General features: G+C 44.7%; 1 protein-coding gene across 1 annotated transcript in view; it reads left to right on the forward strand.

Annotated features, from left to right (window-relative positions):
• TBX22 (T-box transcription factor 22) overlaps positions 1 to 16,723 on the forward strand; it is a 55,782-nt gene extending 39,059 nt beyond the window's left edge. Inside the window, exons 5-8 of the mRNA XM_073597867.1 lie at positions 4,385 to 4,549; positions 12,193 to 12,257; positions 12,329 to 12,435; positions 16,155 to 16,723. Coding sequence (XP_073453968.1) covers positions 4,385 to 4,549; positions 12,193 to 12,257; positions 12,329 to 12,435; positions 16,155 to 16,723 — 906 coding nt within the window. The remainder of the gene's footprint in view (positions 1 to 4,384; positions 4,550 to 12,192; positions 12,258 to 12,328; positions 12,436 to 16,154) is intronic.
• Positions 16,724 to 17,125: the final 402 nt, after the last annotated feature.

The raw sequence follows: 17,125 nt of genomic DNA on the forward strand, positions 1-17,125 counted from the left end.
ACGGGACTGTTACATTGTTACATGTGAGAGAGATGTGATCCTGACACGGGACGGTTACATTGTTACATGTGAGAGAGATGTGATCCTGACACGGGACGGTTACATTGTTACATGTGAGAGAGATGTGATCCTGACACGGGACTGTTACATTGTTACATGTGAGATCGATGTGATCATGACACGGGACTGTTACATTGTTACATGTGAGAGAGATGTGATCCTGACACGGGACGGTTACATTGTTACATGTGAGATCATTGTGATCCTGACATGGGACGGTTACATTGTTACATGTGAGATCGATGTGATCCTGACACGGGACGGTTACATTGTTACATGTGAGAGAGATGTGATCCTGACACGGGACGGTTACATTGTTACATGTGAGAGAGATGTGATCCTGACACGGGACTGTTACATTGTTACATGTGAGAGAGATGTGATCCTGACACGGGACTGTTACATTGTTACATGTGAGATCGATGTGATCCTGACACGGGACGGTTACATTGTTACATGTGAGAGAGATGTGATCCTGACACGGGACTGTTACATTGTTACATGTGAGAGAGATGTGATCCTGACACGGGACGGTTACATTGTTACATGTGAGAGAGATGTGATCCTGACACGGGACGGTTACATTGTTACATGTGAGAGAGATGTGATCCTGACACGGGACTGTTACATTGTTACATGTGAGATCGATGTGATCCTGACACGGGACGGTTAAATTGTTACATGTGAGAGAGATGTGATCCTGACACGGGACTGTTACATTGTTACATGTGAGAGAGATGTGATCCTGACACGGGACGGTTACATTGTTACATGTGAGAGAGATGTGATCCTGACACGGGACTGTTACATTGTTACATGTGAGAGAGATGTGATCCTGACACGGGACGGTTACATTGTTACATGTGAGATCGATGTGATCATGACACGGGACTGTTACATTGTTACATGTGAGAGAGATGTGATCCTGACACGGGACGGTTACATTGTTACATGTGAGATCATTGTGATCCTGACACGGGACGGTTACATTGTTACATGTGAGATCGATGTGATCCTGACACGGGACGGTTACATTGTTACATGTGAGAGAGATGTGATCCTGACACGGGACGGTTACATTGTTACATGTAAGATCGATGTGATCCTGACACGGGACGGTTACATTGTTACATGTGAGATCGATGTGATTCTGACACGGGACTGTTACATTGTTACATGTGAGATCGATGTGATCATGACACGGGACTGTTACATTGTTACATGTGAGAGAGATGTGATCCTGACACGGGACGGTTACATTGTTACATGTGAGAGAGATGTGATCCTGACACGGGACGGTTACATTGTTACATGTGAGAGAGATGTGATCCTGACACGGGACGGTTACATTGTTACATGTGAGATCGATGTGATCCTGACACGGGACGGTTACATTGTTACATGTGAGAGAGATGTGATCCTGACACGGGACGGTTACATTGTTACATGTGAGAGAGATGTGATCCTGACACGGGACGGTTACATTGTTACATGTGAGAGAGATGTGATCCTGACATGGGACTGTTACATTGTTACATGTGAGATCGATGTGATCCTGACACGGGACGGTTACATTGTTACATGTGAGAGAGATGTGATCCTGACACGGGACGGTTACATTGTTACATGTGAGAGAGATGTGATCCTGACACGGGACTGTTACATTGTTACATGTGAGAGAGATGTGATCCTGACACGGGACGGTTACATTGTTACATGTGAGATCGATGTGATCATGACACGGGACTGTTACATTGTTACATGTGAGAGAGATGTGATCCTGACACGGGACGGTTACATTGTTACATGTGAGATCATTGTGATCCTGACATGGGACGGTTACATTGTTACATGTGAGATCGATGTGATCCTGACACGGGACGGTTACATTGTTACATGTGAGAGAGATGTGATCCTGACACGGGACGGTTACATTGTTACATGTGAGATCGATGTGATCCTGACACGGGACGGTTACATTGTTACATGTGAGATCGATGTGATCCTGACACGGGACAGTTACATTGTTACATGTGAGATCGATGTGATCCTGACACGGGACGGTTACATTGTTACATGTGAGAGAGATGTGATCCTGACACGGGACAGTTACATTGTTACATGTGAGAGAGATGTGATCCTGACACGGGACGGTTACATTGTTACATGTGAGAGAGATGTGATCCTGACACGGGACGGTTACATTGTTACATGTGAGAGAGATGTGATTCTGACACGGGACTGTTACATTGTTACATGTGAGATCGATGTGATCCTGACACCGGACGGTTACATTGTTACATGTGAGATCGTTGTGATCCTGACACGGGACTTTTACATTGTTACATGTGAGATCGATGTGATTCTGACACGGGACGGTTACATTGTTACATGTGAGATCGATGTGATTCTGACACGGGACGGTTACATTGTTACATGTGAGATCGTTGTGATCCTGACACGGGACGGTTACATTGTTACATGTGAGATCGATGTGATCCTGACACGGGACGGTTACATTGTTACATGTGAGATCGATGTGATCCTGACACGGGACTTTTACATTGTTACATGTGAGATCGATGTGATTCTGACACGGGACGGTTACATTGTTACATGTGAGATCATTGTGATCCTGACACGGGACGGTTACATTGTTACATGTGAGAGAGATGTGATCCTGACACGGGACAGTTACATTGTTACATGTGAGAGAGATGTGATCCTGACACGGGACAGTTACATTGTTACATGTGAGAGAGATGTGATCCTGACACGGGATGGTTACATTGTTACATGTGAGAGAGATGTGATCCTGACACGGGACGGTTACATTGTTACATGTGAGAGAGATGTGATCCTGACACGGGACGGTTACATTGTTACATGTGAGAGAGATGTGATCCTGACACGGGACGGTTACATTGTTACATGTGAGATCGATGTGATTCTGACACGGGACGGTTACATTGTTACATGTGAGATCGTTGTGATCCTGACACGGGACTGTTACATTGTTACATGTGAGAGAGATGTGATCCTGACACGGGACGGTTACATTGTTACATGTGAGATCGATGTGATCCTGACACGGGACGGTTACATTGTTACATGTGAGATCGATGTGATCCTGACACGGGACGGTTACATTGTTACATGTGAGATCGATGTGATCCTGACACGGGACTTTTACATTGTTACATGTGAGATCGATGTGATTCTGACACGGGACTGTTACATTGTTACATGTGAGAGAGATGTGATCCTGACACGGGACGGTTACATTGTTACATGTGAGAGAGATGTGATCCTGACACGGGACGGTTACATTGTTACATGTGAGAGAGATGTGATCCTGACACGGGACGGTTACATTGTTACATGTGAGAGAGATGTGATCCTGACACGGGACGGTTACATTGTCCCCACAAGGGATTGCGAAGTGATAATCAGTAAGGAGGAGCCGTGTTCTATTTGAACAGCCAATCACGTGTGAGGAGATGGGACTTTTCTAGCACACGATTGGCCGCCCCCCTGTACCTGCGAGGGGTTTCCCGCCATTCGCACAGCCCGGCGCTCGGCGTCCCGGAGATCATTAGCAGAGCGGATTTCATCATCGAATTGAATTAGGACTCCTGGATGGCGCCGTGCCGCCGTTTGGCCGCAGTCGTGTTGATTTAAGGCGTTGGGAATAAAACACGGAATTGTCGGAGGAATGAAGGCGGCTCAGTCTGTGAAACGTTCGTCTCGTTCTCTCAGATCCGTATCTCAGAGAAAACAAACGTGACGAACGCGTCACCGCCGAACGTTCAGACATCACCTTGTTCCCAGACTCCCCTCCCCCCGGGAACGGTATACCGCATGTCAGACACACTCCATGCAGATCTCCCCCCCCTGGGAACAGTACACTGCATTGCAGACACACTCCATGCAGATCTCCCCCCAGGAACGGTACACCGCATGTCAGACACACTCCATGCAGATCTCCCCCCAGGAACGGTACACCGCATGTCAGACACACTCCATGCAGATCTCCCCCCAGGAACGGTACACCGCATGTCAGACACACTCCATGCAGATCTCCCCCCAGGAACGGTACACCGCATGTCAGACACACTCCATGCAGATCTCCCCCAGGAACGGTACACCGCATGTCAGACACACTCCATGCAGATCTCCCCCAGGAACGGTACACCGCATGTCAGACACACTCCATGCATATCTCCCTGGGGGACCCTGAGATTCATCTTTCCTCTTCTATGTAAGTGAATGAGACTTTCACTCCGTCTGTCAGAGAGTGACTTCGATCGTCTTCTCCTTGTAGGTCATTCTTCAATCGATGCACAAATACAAACCGCGAGTTCACGTCATCGTCCAGGACGCCTCCATCGACCTGTCCCAGATCCAGTCCCTGCCGGCCGAAGGGGTGAGGACCTTCTCCTTCAAGGAGACCGAGTTCACCACCGTGACGGCCTATCAGAACCAGCAGGTGAGCCGCAACCTTCTGTACTACGCCACGGCTTATGTCTCCCACATCAATCTGTCCCCCTATCAGGAAGAGCAGGGCGGGGCTTCATTAGTGGGCTGCTCCAATCAGCAGGCTGTGGGTGTGGCTAAGCTGTGTAGCCTCTGTGTCACCTCTGAATCTCCTCTGAATTTCTTCTGAATCTCCTCTGAATCTCCTCTGAATTTCTTCTGAATCTCCCCTGTATCTCTTCTGAATCTCTTCTGAATCTCCTCTGAATCTCCTCTGTGTCACCTCTGAATCTCCTCTGAATCTCCTCTGAATTTCTTCTGAATCTCCTCTGTGTCACCTCTGAATCTCCTCTGAATTTCTTCTGAATCTCCTCTGAATCTCTTCTGAATCTCTTTTGAATCTCCTCTGAATCTCCCCTGAATCTCTTCTGAATCTCTTCTGAATCTCCCCTGAATCTCTTCTGAATCTCTTCTGAATCTCTTCTGAATCTCCTCTGAATTTCTTCTGAATCTCCTCTGAATCTCCTCTGAATTTCTTCTGAATCTCCCCTGAATCTCTTCTGAATCTCTTCTGAATCTCCTCTGAATCTCCTCCGAATCTCTTCTGAATCTCCTCTGAATCTCCTCTGTGTCACCTCTGAATCTCCTCCGAATCTCCTCTGAATTTCTTCTGAATCTCCTCTGAATTTCTTCTGAATCTCCCCTGAATCTCTTCTGAATCTCTTCTGAATCTCCTCTGAATCTCCTCTGTGTCACCTCTGAATTTCCTCTGAATCTCTTCTGAATCTCCTCTGAGTCACCTCTGAATTTCCTCTGAATCTCTTCTGAATCTCCTCTGAGTCACCTCTGAAACTCCTCTGAATCTCCTCTGTGTCACCTCTGAATCTCCTCTGAATTTCTTCTGAATCTCCTCTGAATCTCTTCTGAATCTCTTCTGAATCTCCTCTGAATCTCCTCTGTGTCTCCTCTGAATTTCCTCTGAATCTCTTCTGAATCTCCTCTGAGTCACCTCTGAAACTCCTCTGAATCTCCTCTGTGTCACCTCTGAATCTCCTCTGAATTTCTTCTGAATCTCCTCTGAATCTCTTCTGAATCTCTTCTGAATCTCCTCTGAATCTCCTCTGTGTCACCTCTGAATCTCCTCCGAATCTCTTCTGAATCTCCTCAGAATCTCCTCTGTGTCACCTCTGAATCTCTTCTAAATCTCCTCTGTGTCTCCTCTGAATTTCCTCTGAATCTCTTCTGAATCTCCTCTGAGTCACCTCTGAAACTCCTCTGAATCTCCTCTGTGTCACCTCTGAATCTCCTCTGAATTTCTTCTGAATCTCCTCTGAATCTCCTCTTTGTCACCTCTGAATCTCCTCTGAATCTCCTCTGAATTTCTTCTGAATCTCCTCCGAATCTCTTCTGAATCTCCTCCGAATCTCCTCTGAATCTCTTCTGAATCTCCTCTGAATCTCCTCCGAATCTCCTCTGAATCTCCTCCGAATCTCCCCTGAATCTCTTCTGAATCTCCTCTGAATTTCTTCTGAATCTCCTCTGAATCTCCCCTGAATCTCTTCTGAATCTCCTCTAAATCTCTTCTGAATCTCTTCTGAATCTCCTCTGAATCTCCTCTGTGTCACCTCTGAATCTCCTCTGAATCTCCTCTGAATTTCTTCTGAATCTCCTCTGTGTCACCTCTGAATCTCCTCTGAATTTCTTCTGAATCTCCTCTGAATCTCTTCTGAATCTCTTTTGAATCTCCTCTGAATCTCCCCTGAATCTCTTCTGAATCTCTTCTGAATCTCCCCTGAATCTCTTCTGAATCTCTTCTGAATCTCTTCTGAATCTCCTCTGAATTTCTTCTGAATCTCCTCTGAATCTCCTCTGAATTTCTTCTGAATCTCCCCTGAATCTCTTCTGAATCTCTTCTGAATCTCCTCTGAATCTCCTCCGAATCTCTTCTGAATCTCCTCTGAATCTCCTCTGTGTCACCTCTGAATCTCCTCCGAATCTCCTCTGAATTTCTTCTGAATCTCCTCTGAATTTCTTCTGAATCTCCCCTGAATCTCTTCTGAATCTCTTCTGAATCTCCTCTGAATCTCCTCTGTGTCACCTCTGAATTTCCTCTGAATCTCTTCTGAATCTCCTCTGAGTCACCTCTGAATTTCCTCTGAATCTCTTCTGAATCTCCTCTGAGTCACCTCTGAAACTCCTCTGAATCTCCTCTGTGTCACCTCTGAATCTCCTCTGAATTTCTTCTGAATCTCCTCTGAATCTCTTCTGAATCTCTTCTGAATCTCCTCTGAATCTCCTCTGTGTCTCCTCTGAATTTCCTCTGAATCTCTTCTGAATCTCCTCTGAGTCACCTCTGAAACTCCTCTGAATCTCCTCTGTGTCACCTCTGAATCTCCTCTGAATTTCTTCTGAATCTCCTCTGAATCTCTTCTGAATCTCTTCTGAATCTCCTCTGAATCTCCTCTGTGTCACCTCTGAATCTCCTCCGAATCTCTTCTGAATCTCCTCAGAATCTCCTCTGTGTCACCTCTGAATCTCTTCTAAATCTCCTCTGTGTCTCCTCTGAATTTCCTCTGAATCTCTTCTGAATCTCCTCTGAGTCACCTCTGAAACTCCTCTGAATCTCCTCTGTGTCACCTCTGAATCTCCTCTGAATTTCTTCTGAATCTCCTCTGAATCTCCTCTTTGTCACCTCTGAATCTCCTCTGAATCTCCTCTGAATTTCTTCTGAATCTCCTCCGAATCTCTTCTGAATCTCCTCCGAATCTCCTCTGAATCTCTTCTGAATCTCCTCTGAATCTCCTCCGAATCTCCTCTGAATCTCCTCCGAATCTCCCCTGAATCTCTTCTGAATCTCCTCTGAATTTCTTCTGAATCTCCTCTGAATCTCCCCTGAATCTCTTCTGAATCTCCTCTAAATCTCTTCTGAATCTCTTCTGAATCTCCTCTGAATCTCCTCTGTGTCACCTCTGAATCTCCTCCGAATCTCCTCTGAATCTCCTCTAAATCTCTTCTGAATCTCCTCTGAATCTCCTCTGAATTTCTTCTGAATCTCCCCTGAATCTCTTCTGAATCTCTTCTGAATCTCTTCTGAATCTCCTCTGAATCTCCTCTGTGTCACCTCTGAATTTCCTCTGAATCTCCTCTGAATCTCTTCTGAATCTCCTCTGAATCTCCTCCGAATCTCTTCTGAATCTCCTCTGAATCTCCTCTGTGTCACCTCTGAATCTCCTCCGAATCTCCTCTGAATTTCTTCTGAATCTCCCCTGAATCTCTTCTGAATCTCTTCTGAATCTCCTCTGAATCTCCTCTGTGTCACCTCTGAATCTCCTCTGAATCTCCTCTGAATCTCTTCTGAATCTCCTCTGAATCTCCTCCGAATCTCTTCTGAATCTCCTCTGAATCTCCTCTGTGTCACCTCTGAATCTCCTCCGAATCTCCTCTGAATTTCTTCTGAATCTCCTCCGAATCTCCTCTGAATCTCTTCTGAATCTCCTCTGAATCTCCTCTGTGTCACCTCTGAATCTCCTCCGAATCTCCTCTGAATCTCTTCTGAATCTCCTCCGAATCTCCTCCGAATCTCCTCTGAATCCCCTCCGAATCTCCCCTGAATCTCTTCTGAATCTCCTCTGAATTTCTTCTGAATCTCCTCTGAATCTCCCCTAAATCTCTTCTGAATCTCCTCTAAATCTCTTCTGAATCTCTTCTGAATCTCCTCTGAATCTCCTCTGTGTCACCTCTGAATCTCCTCCGAATCTCCTCTGAATCTCCTCTAAATCTCTTCTGAATCTCCTCTGAATCTCCTCTGTGTCACCTCTGAATCTCCTCCGAATCTCCTCTGAATCTCCTCTAAATCTCTTCTGAATCTCTTCTGAATCTCCTCTGTGTCACCTCTGAATCTCCTCTGTGTCACCTCTGAATCTCTTCTAAATCTCCTCTGTGTCTCCTCTGAAACTCCTCTGAATATCCTCTGTGTCTCCTCTGAATTTCCTCTGAATCTCTTCTGAATCTCCTTTGAATCTCCTCTGTGTCACCCATGAATATTCTCTGAATCTCTTCTAAATATCCTCTTTGTCACCTCTGAATCTCCTCTGTGTCTCCTCTGAATCTCTTTTAAATCTCCTCTGAATCTCCTCTGTGTCTCCTCTGAATCTCCTCTGTATCTCTGAATCTCCTCTGAATCTCCTCTGTGTCACCCATGAATCTTCTCTAAATCTCCTCTGAATCTCCTCTGTGTCACCTCTGAATCTCATCTGAATCTCCTCCAAATCTCCTCTGTGTCACCTCTGAATCTCCTCTGAATCTCTTCTGTGTCTCCTCTGTGTCTCCTCTGAATCTCCTCTGAATCTCTTCTGAATCTCTTCTGAATCTCCTCTGAATCTCCTCTGTGTCACCTCTGAATCTCCTCCGAATCTCCTCTGAATCTCTTCTGAATCTCTTCTGAATCTCTTCTGAATCTCCTCTGAATCTCCTCTGTGTCACCTCTGAATCTCCTCTGAATCTCCTCTGAATCTCTTCTGAATCTCCTCTGAATCTCCTCCGAATCTCTTCTGAATCTCCTCTGAATCTCCTCTGTGTCACCTCTGAATCTCCTCCGAATCTCCTCTGAATTTCTTCTGAATCTCCCCTGAATCTCTTCTGAATCTCTTCTGAATCTCCTCTGAATCTCCTCTGTGTCACCTCTGAATCTCCTCTGAATCTCCTCTGAATCTCTTCTGAATCTCCTCTGAATCTCCTCCGAATCTCTTCTGAATCTCCTCTGAATCTCCTCTGTGTCACCTCTGAATCTCCTCCGAATCTCCTCTGAATTTCTTCTGAATCTCCTCCGAATCTCCTCTGTGTCACCTCTGAATCTCCTCCGAATCTCCCCTGAATCTCTTCTGAATCTCCTCTGAATTTCTTCTGAATCTCCTCTGAATCTCCCCTGAATCTCTTCTGAATCTCCTCTAAATCTCTTCTGAATCTCTTCTGAATCTCCTCTGAATCTCCTCTGTGTCACCTCTAAATCTCCTCTGAATCTCTTCTGAATCTCTTCTAAATCTCCTCTGTGTCTCCTCTGAAACTCCTCTGAATATCCTCTGTGTCTCCTCTGAATTTCCTCTGAATCTCTTCTGAATCTCCTTTGAATCTCCTCTGTGTCACCCATGAATATTCTCTGAATCTCTTCTAAATATCCTCTTTGTCACCTCTGAATCTCCTCTGTGTCTCCTCTGAATCTCTTTTAAATCTCCTCTGAATCTCCTCTGTGTCTCCTCTGAATCTCCTCTGTATCTCTGAATCTCCTCTGAATCTCCTCTGTGTCACCCATGAATCTTCTCTAAATCTCCTCTGAATCTCCTCTGTGTCACCTCTGAATCTCATCTGAATCTCCTCCAAATCTCCTCTGTGTCACCTCTGAATCTCCTCTGAATCTCTTCTGTGTCTCCTCTGAATCTCATCTGTGTCTCCTCTGAATCTCCTCTGAATCTCTTCTGAATCTCTTCTGAATCTCTTCTGAATCTCCTCTGAATCTCCTCTGCATCACCTCTGAATATCCTCTGAATCAGCTCTGAATCTCCTCTTAATCTCCTCTGTGTCACACATGAATCTCCTCTGAATCTCCTCTGTGTCTCCTCTGAATCTCTTCTGAATCTCCTCTGAATCTCCTCTGACTCTCCTCTGAATCTCCTCTGTATCACCTCTGAATCTCCTCTGACTCTCCTCTGCTTCACATCTGAATCCCCTCTGAATCTCCTCTGAATGTCCTCTGTGTCACCTCTGAATCTCCTCTGACTCTCCTCTGAATCTACTCTGTGTCTCCTCTGAATCTCCTCTGACTCTCCTCTGAATCTCCTCTGAATCTCCTCTGCATCACCTCTGAATCTCCTCTGAATCTCCTCTGTGTCACCTCTGAATCTCCTCTGACTCTCCTCTGAATCTCCTCTGAATCCCCTCTGAGTCTCCTCTGTCACCTCTGAATCTCCTCTGACTCTCCTCTGAATCTCCTCTGTGTCACCCATGAATTTCCTCTGAATCTCCTCTGAATCTCCTCTGTGTCACCTCTGAATCTCCTCTGAATCTCCTCTGTGTCTCTTCTGAATCTCTTCTGAATCTCCTCTGAATTTCCTCTGAGTCTCCTCTGTGTCACCTCTGAATCTCCTCTGAATCTCCTCTAACTTTCCTCTGTGTCACCTCTGAATCTTCTCTGAATCTCTTCTGTATCTCCTCTGTGTCTCCTCTGAATCTTCTCTGAGTCTCCTCTGAATCTCTTCTGAATCTTCTCTGAATCTCCTCTGAATTTCCTCTGAATCTCCTCTGTGTCACCTCTAAATCTCCTCTGTGTCACCCATGAATCTCCTCTGAATCTTCTCTGAATCTCCTCGGAATCTCCTCTGTGTCTCCCATGAATCTCCTCTGAATCTTCTCTGAATCTCCTCTGAATCTCCTCTGTGTCACCCATGAATCTCCTCTGAATCTCCTCTGTGTCACCCATGAATCTCCTCCTGAATTTCCTCCGTGTCTCCTCTGAATCTCCTCTGAATCTTCTCTGAATCTCTTCTGAATCTCCACTGAATCTTCTCTGAATCTCCTTTGAATCTCCTTTGTGTCACCCATGAATCTCCTCTGTGTCACCCATGAATCTCATCTGAATCTCCTCTGAATCTTCTCTGAATCTCTTCTGAATCTCCTCTGTGTCACCCATGAATCTCATCTGAATCTCCTCTGAATCTTCTCTGAATCTCTTCTGAATCTCCTCTGTGTCACCCATGAATCTCATCTGAATCTCCTCTGAATCTTCTCTGAATCTCTTCTGAATCTCCTCTGTGTCACCCATGAATCTCATCTGAATCTCCTCTGAATCTTCTCTGAATCTCTTCTGAATCTCCTCTGTGTCACCCATGAATCTCCTCTGAATCTCCTCTGTGTCACCCATGAATTTCCTCTGAATCTCCTCTGACTCTCCTCTGAATCTCCTCTGAATCTCCTCTGTGTCACCCATGAATCTCCTCTGTGTCACCCATGAATCTCCTCTGAATCTCCTCTGTGTCACCCATGAATCTCCTCTGTGTCACCCATGAATCTCCTCTGAATCTCCTCTGTGTCACCCATGAATCTTCTCTGAATCTTCTCTGAATCTCCTCTGAATCTCCTCTGAATCTCCTCTGTGTCACCCATGAATCTCCTCTGTGTCACCCATGAATCTCCTCTGTGTCACCCATGAATCTCCTCTGAATCTCCTCTGTGTCACCTCTGAATCTCCTCTGAATCTCCTCTGAATCTTCTCTGAATCTCTTCTGAATCTCCTCTGTGTCACCCATGAATCTCCTCTGTGTCACCCATGAATCTCCTCTGAATCTCCTCTGTGTCACCTCTGAATCTCCTCTGAATCTCCTCTGAATCTTCTCTGAATCTCTTCTGAATCTCCTCTGTGTCACCCATGAATCTCCTCTGTGTCACCCATGAATCTCCTCTGAATCTCCTCTGTGTCACCTCTGAATCTCCTCTGAATCTCCTCTGAATCTTCTCTGAATCTCTTCTGAATCTCCTCTGTGTCACCCATGAATCTTCTCTGAATCTCCTCTGAATCTCCTCTGAATCTCCTCTGTGTCGTTCTGTCCGGTCGCCTCCACAGAGCCCGGATTTCCTTCATCTTATTTGTATCATTTTCCTCCTCAGATAACGAAGCTGAAGATAGACCGCAATCCATTTGCCAAGGGATTCCGAGACCCCGGGAGGAACAGGTGAGTGTCAGCTCTTGTGGTTGGCGGTGTTGTCGGGGGTGACGGTTGGTGACTCTCTTCATGTTTTATAGAGGAGTGCTGGACGGCCTGCTGGAGAGTTACCCCTGGAGACCGGCGCTGGCCATAGACTTCAAGGCTTTGTCCGAGACGGCGGGTAAGAGGAATCTAACGGGTCATAGTGGGCTGATGACATCATCACAGGGGGCTCGGCCAATCACAGGGAGGGATAGAATTGTCATTTCTGATTGGTGTATCCAGGAGACGAAGATTTTTCCAAAAACTTGATTTCATGCCAAAATGTTGTCTAGGGGCGTGTCTTCACTGGCGGCAAAAACAGCGAATTTCAGGCTTTCCACCCCTGGAACCCCCAATAGCGACCCCGAATGACCCCAATAATGTAAATGTATGGCGTGGTATACTCAGAAAAAAATGTAAAAAGTGCAGCGCGGCGATCGAACACAGCGCCACTGAAAATCGCAGAGCGACCCGAGAGCGGCGAGACGCATGAAAAACAGGCAAAACAACGCTGAAAAAATGAGGCCGATGGAGAGACGCCGCCGAGGGACGCAAATTTCTCTTTTCAGCTCTAAAAAGGGATTTTTTTTTTATTCTAATTTTTATTGCTGGGGGGAGGGGAGGCAGAAAAACGTAAAAAAATTCCTCCGGCGCCACGCGTCATGTTGCGTCATGTTGCGTCACGTTGCGTCACTTTGGATTTTTTTTTATGTTGAGTTTTGATATTTTGTTGTTTCCTCAGTGAGAAAAAAGAAGGAACTTCAATCATTTTAATAGATTATTATTTATAGCAGATCTATAGAGACAGGAAGTCGCTCGTCCTGATTGATTGTAGATGTGTGGGGCGCCGCTCACTTCTGGACAAGATTTTATTTGTACCATTTATTTCTCAGGACGAGTGTATGGAGATCCCCTCCCCCCCCCCGTATTCGAGGTCCAAGATTACCTAAAACTTACACCCATCAATGCTGCCCCCCCCCCGACCTAAGAAGGGGGGCCCCAAAAAAAATGAAGCGTTTCTGCCAATAAAGAAATAAAACACAAAGAACTAAACTGATAAAACAACGTCACAAATCTATAGAGGTGGCCGACAGTCACAGATAGGGAGAGCGATGTACAAATTGGTGGTGCCATATAAATACCACCCCAAAAAAAACCCAAAAATAGGGAAATAAATAATAAGATAAATCCCAGAAGGACATTTCCTCTGATCATTTATTGTGCTTTGGAATACAAAAAAATGAATGTGAATATTTTTATAATAATAATAATAATAATAATAATAATAATAATAACACTGTTGCAGCCTTTGTTCTATGTAAAACTCTATAAACAGTATACAAAAAAAAACTCTGTTGATAATAATGATATATTCCAGGAGGACATTTCATCTGATCAATTGTGCTTTGGGAAACAAAAACAAGACATATAAATATTATTATTATTATTATTAATATAATCACAATAATAAGACTGTTGGAACCTTATTTCCTTGTAAAACTCAATAAACAGTAATTAAAATAACAATTTACATAGTTGATAATAATGATATATTTTGGAAGGACATTTCATCTGATCAATTATGCTTTGGCAAACAAATACAGGACATAGATATTATTATTATTATTATTATTATTAATAATAATAATAAGTTATAATAATTAGTAATAATAATAATAATAATAATAACACAAATAACACTGTTGAAGCCTTATTTCCTTGTAAAATTTGATGAAAAGTATTTAAAAAAAATAAAATGAAAAAATAACACGGCTGATAATAATAATATATCTTGGAAGGACATCTTATCTGCTCATCTGGGCTTTGAGATACAAAAACAATACATAATTAATAATAATAATAATAATAATATTAATAACACTGTTGAAGCCTTTTTTGCTTTTAAAACTCAATAAACAGTATTACAAATAAATAACTCTGTTGATAATAAAGAAGGACATTTCATCAGATTGTGCTTTGGGATAAAGACATATATATAATTATTATTAATAGTAATATTTTTATTATTATTATTATTTTTATTATTAATAACACTGTTGCAGCCTTAATTCCTTGTAAAACTCAATAAACAGTTTCTTTTTTAAATAACAGCTGATAATAATGAGATATCTCAGAAGGACGTCTCATCTGATCAATTGTGCTTTGGGATACAAAAACAAGATATAAATATTCTAATTACTACTAATAATAATAATTGTAGAAGTAATAATAATAATTATAATAATAAATGTACAGCCTGACCATGAAGCCCACTCTGTGACCAGTGGACCCCTCTCCAAATGATAGAGTTCAGGGGTCTTCAGTGAAGGGTTCCTTTATACTCCATCATACAAAGGCATTGGAGACATGTGTGCTCTTTCAACCTGTTTCAGCATGACTGTCCCCTGTGTACAAAGCCAGCTCCATGAAGACATGGGTTGACCAGTTTGGACCAGCTCCATAAAGACATGGGGTGACCAGTTTGGACCAGATGCATGAAGACATGGGTTGACCAGTTTGGACCAGCTCCATAAAGACATGGGGTGACCAGTTTGGACCAGATGCATGAAGACATGGGTTGACCATTGTGGACCAGCTCCAAAAAGAAATGGGTTGACCAGTTTAGACCAGCTCCATAAAGACATGGGTTGACCTGTTTGGGCCAGATGTGTGAAGACATGGGTTGACCATTGTGGACCAGCTCCAAAAAGACATGGGTTGACCAGTTTAGACCAGCTCCATAAAGACATGGGTTGACCTATTTGGGCCAGCTCCATAAAGACATGGGTTGACCAGTTTAGACCAGCTCCATAAAGACATGGGTTGACCTGTTTGGGCCAGATGTGTGAAGACATGGGTTGACCATTGTGGACCAGCTCCAAAAAGACATGGGTTGACCAGTTTAGACCAGCTCCATAAAGACATGGGTTGACCTGTTTGGACCAGCTCCATAAAGACATGGGTTGACCTGTTTGGGCCAGCTCCATAAAGACATGGGTTGACCAGTGTGGACCAGCTCCATGAACACGAGTTGACCAGTTTGGACCAGCTCCATAAAAGGCATGGGTTGACTAGCTTGGTCTGGATAAATTTGAGTGTCCAGCACAGAGCCCTGACCTCATCCCTACTGAACACCTTTGGGATGAATTGGAACACAGATTATGAGCTAGGTCTTTTTTTGGTGCACGATGCCCCAAGATGTAAGCCAGGTCTTCTCATCCAACATCAGTACCTGACCTTGGGAATGGCACAAATTCCCACAGACACCCTCCAAAATCTCGTGAAAAGTCTTCACAGAGGCGTGAAGGATGGTATATCCAATACGGGGCAACTCCATATTATTGGCCCTGGAGGAGGTGGGCAATGTCATATTAATGGATGTAGGGGAGGGGGATAACTCCATATTAATTGACGTGGGGGGGGAGGGGACAACTTCATAATAAGGGCCATGGAAGGGGGGAAATTCGATATCCAAGGCTATGGGTTTGGAATGTCTGAGAAGCCCCTATAGTTGTGATGGTCACAAACAGGTGACCATATACATATATTTTGTATAACAATTTTTTTTTACCCCAAAGCTGTAAATATCGGTTTCCTTGCGGATGTTGGGATATGGAGACCCCTCTCTGGGGGATGGATCATGCCGCGCACCGCTCACCTCCGTAGAACAATTTCCCTCACATTGAGACTAATACAAAACTGAAAAAATGGTGTAAATATGAATTATGTTTCTTGATTATCATCAATTCTTTAGAAATAAAGATTCCAGCCATGAATGTGGTGGTGTTCTCAGATTGCCAGAGTTTGGGTTGAGCTCGGTGATGTGGTGAAGTATATATTGTATAATTGATTAGTATAATTCTCTCCTCTCTGTCCCTGCAGGCGGCTCATCTCCGATCACCTCCAGCGGTGGAGCGCCGTCCCCTCTCCTATCTCCATCCTCATCGCCCCCGGCCTTCCACCTTCCCGCCGGTAATCTTGGCCTTCCGTATTCGGAGAACTATTTGCACAATATAAACCTCCCGCTGTGCTATCGGGTCTGTCCCACCAGCATTCTGAGGCCGCGGTCCATCCTCTTCCCCAGCCAGGATAAGCAGGCCTATGCGGCCGGGCCGCTCCTTTCTCCGCTCGTGCTGGACGTCCCGATCTTGTCCGCGTTCGGCATCTCCAAATCCAACAAACTGGAAAGCTCCAAGGGGCCTTGTGTCCAGGCCTTCTCCCCCCCTGCACAGATGTTGTACGGACTCCCCACAACTGGGAATGTTCTCCCCTCCCGGGAAACCCTCCATTGTTCTTTACATCCTTCCTACGGTTTGGTCAACTTCTCAGTGCCCCCTCATTTCCTCGCCACCGCAAACCATTTCAAGATGGCGGACACTTTAACCGCATCACACAGAGATGGCCGACCCAACAGTTCCCGCTGGCCGTCACCGCTCAACCATTGCCTGTAAATGACCAAAATTATTTAATATGAGATACTTTGTTACTGGTCTGAATGGACTTCTCTGACTGGCCGACGCGGGTTAATCACAGATGACCCCAAAACCGTTCCTAAAAAACCCGACTTTTATCTGACCGGCTCCAGAGAGGGAGAGCCAATTGCTTCTTACATAATAAAGTCACAGTACAAGCTGCCCTTATTTACACAGATACACTATATTCCCAAAAGTATTGGGACGCCTGCCTTTACACACACATGACCTTTAATGACATCCCAGTCTTAGTCCGGAGGGTTCAATATTGAGTTGGCTCCGCCCTTTGCAGCTATAACAGCTTCACCTCTTCTGGGAAGACCATCCACAAGGTTTAGGAGGGTGTCTATGGGAATGTTTGACCATTCTTCCAGAAGAGCG

The sequence above is a fragment of the Aquarana catesbeiana genome, linkage group LG09, assembly GCF_042186555.1.
Source record: "Aquarana catesbeiana isolate 2022-GZ linkage group LG09, ASM4218655v1, whole genome shotgun sequence".
Classification (NCBI taxonomy): Eukaryota; Metazoa; Chordata; class Amphibia; order Anura; family Ranidae; genus Aquarana; species Aquarana catesbeiana.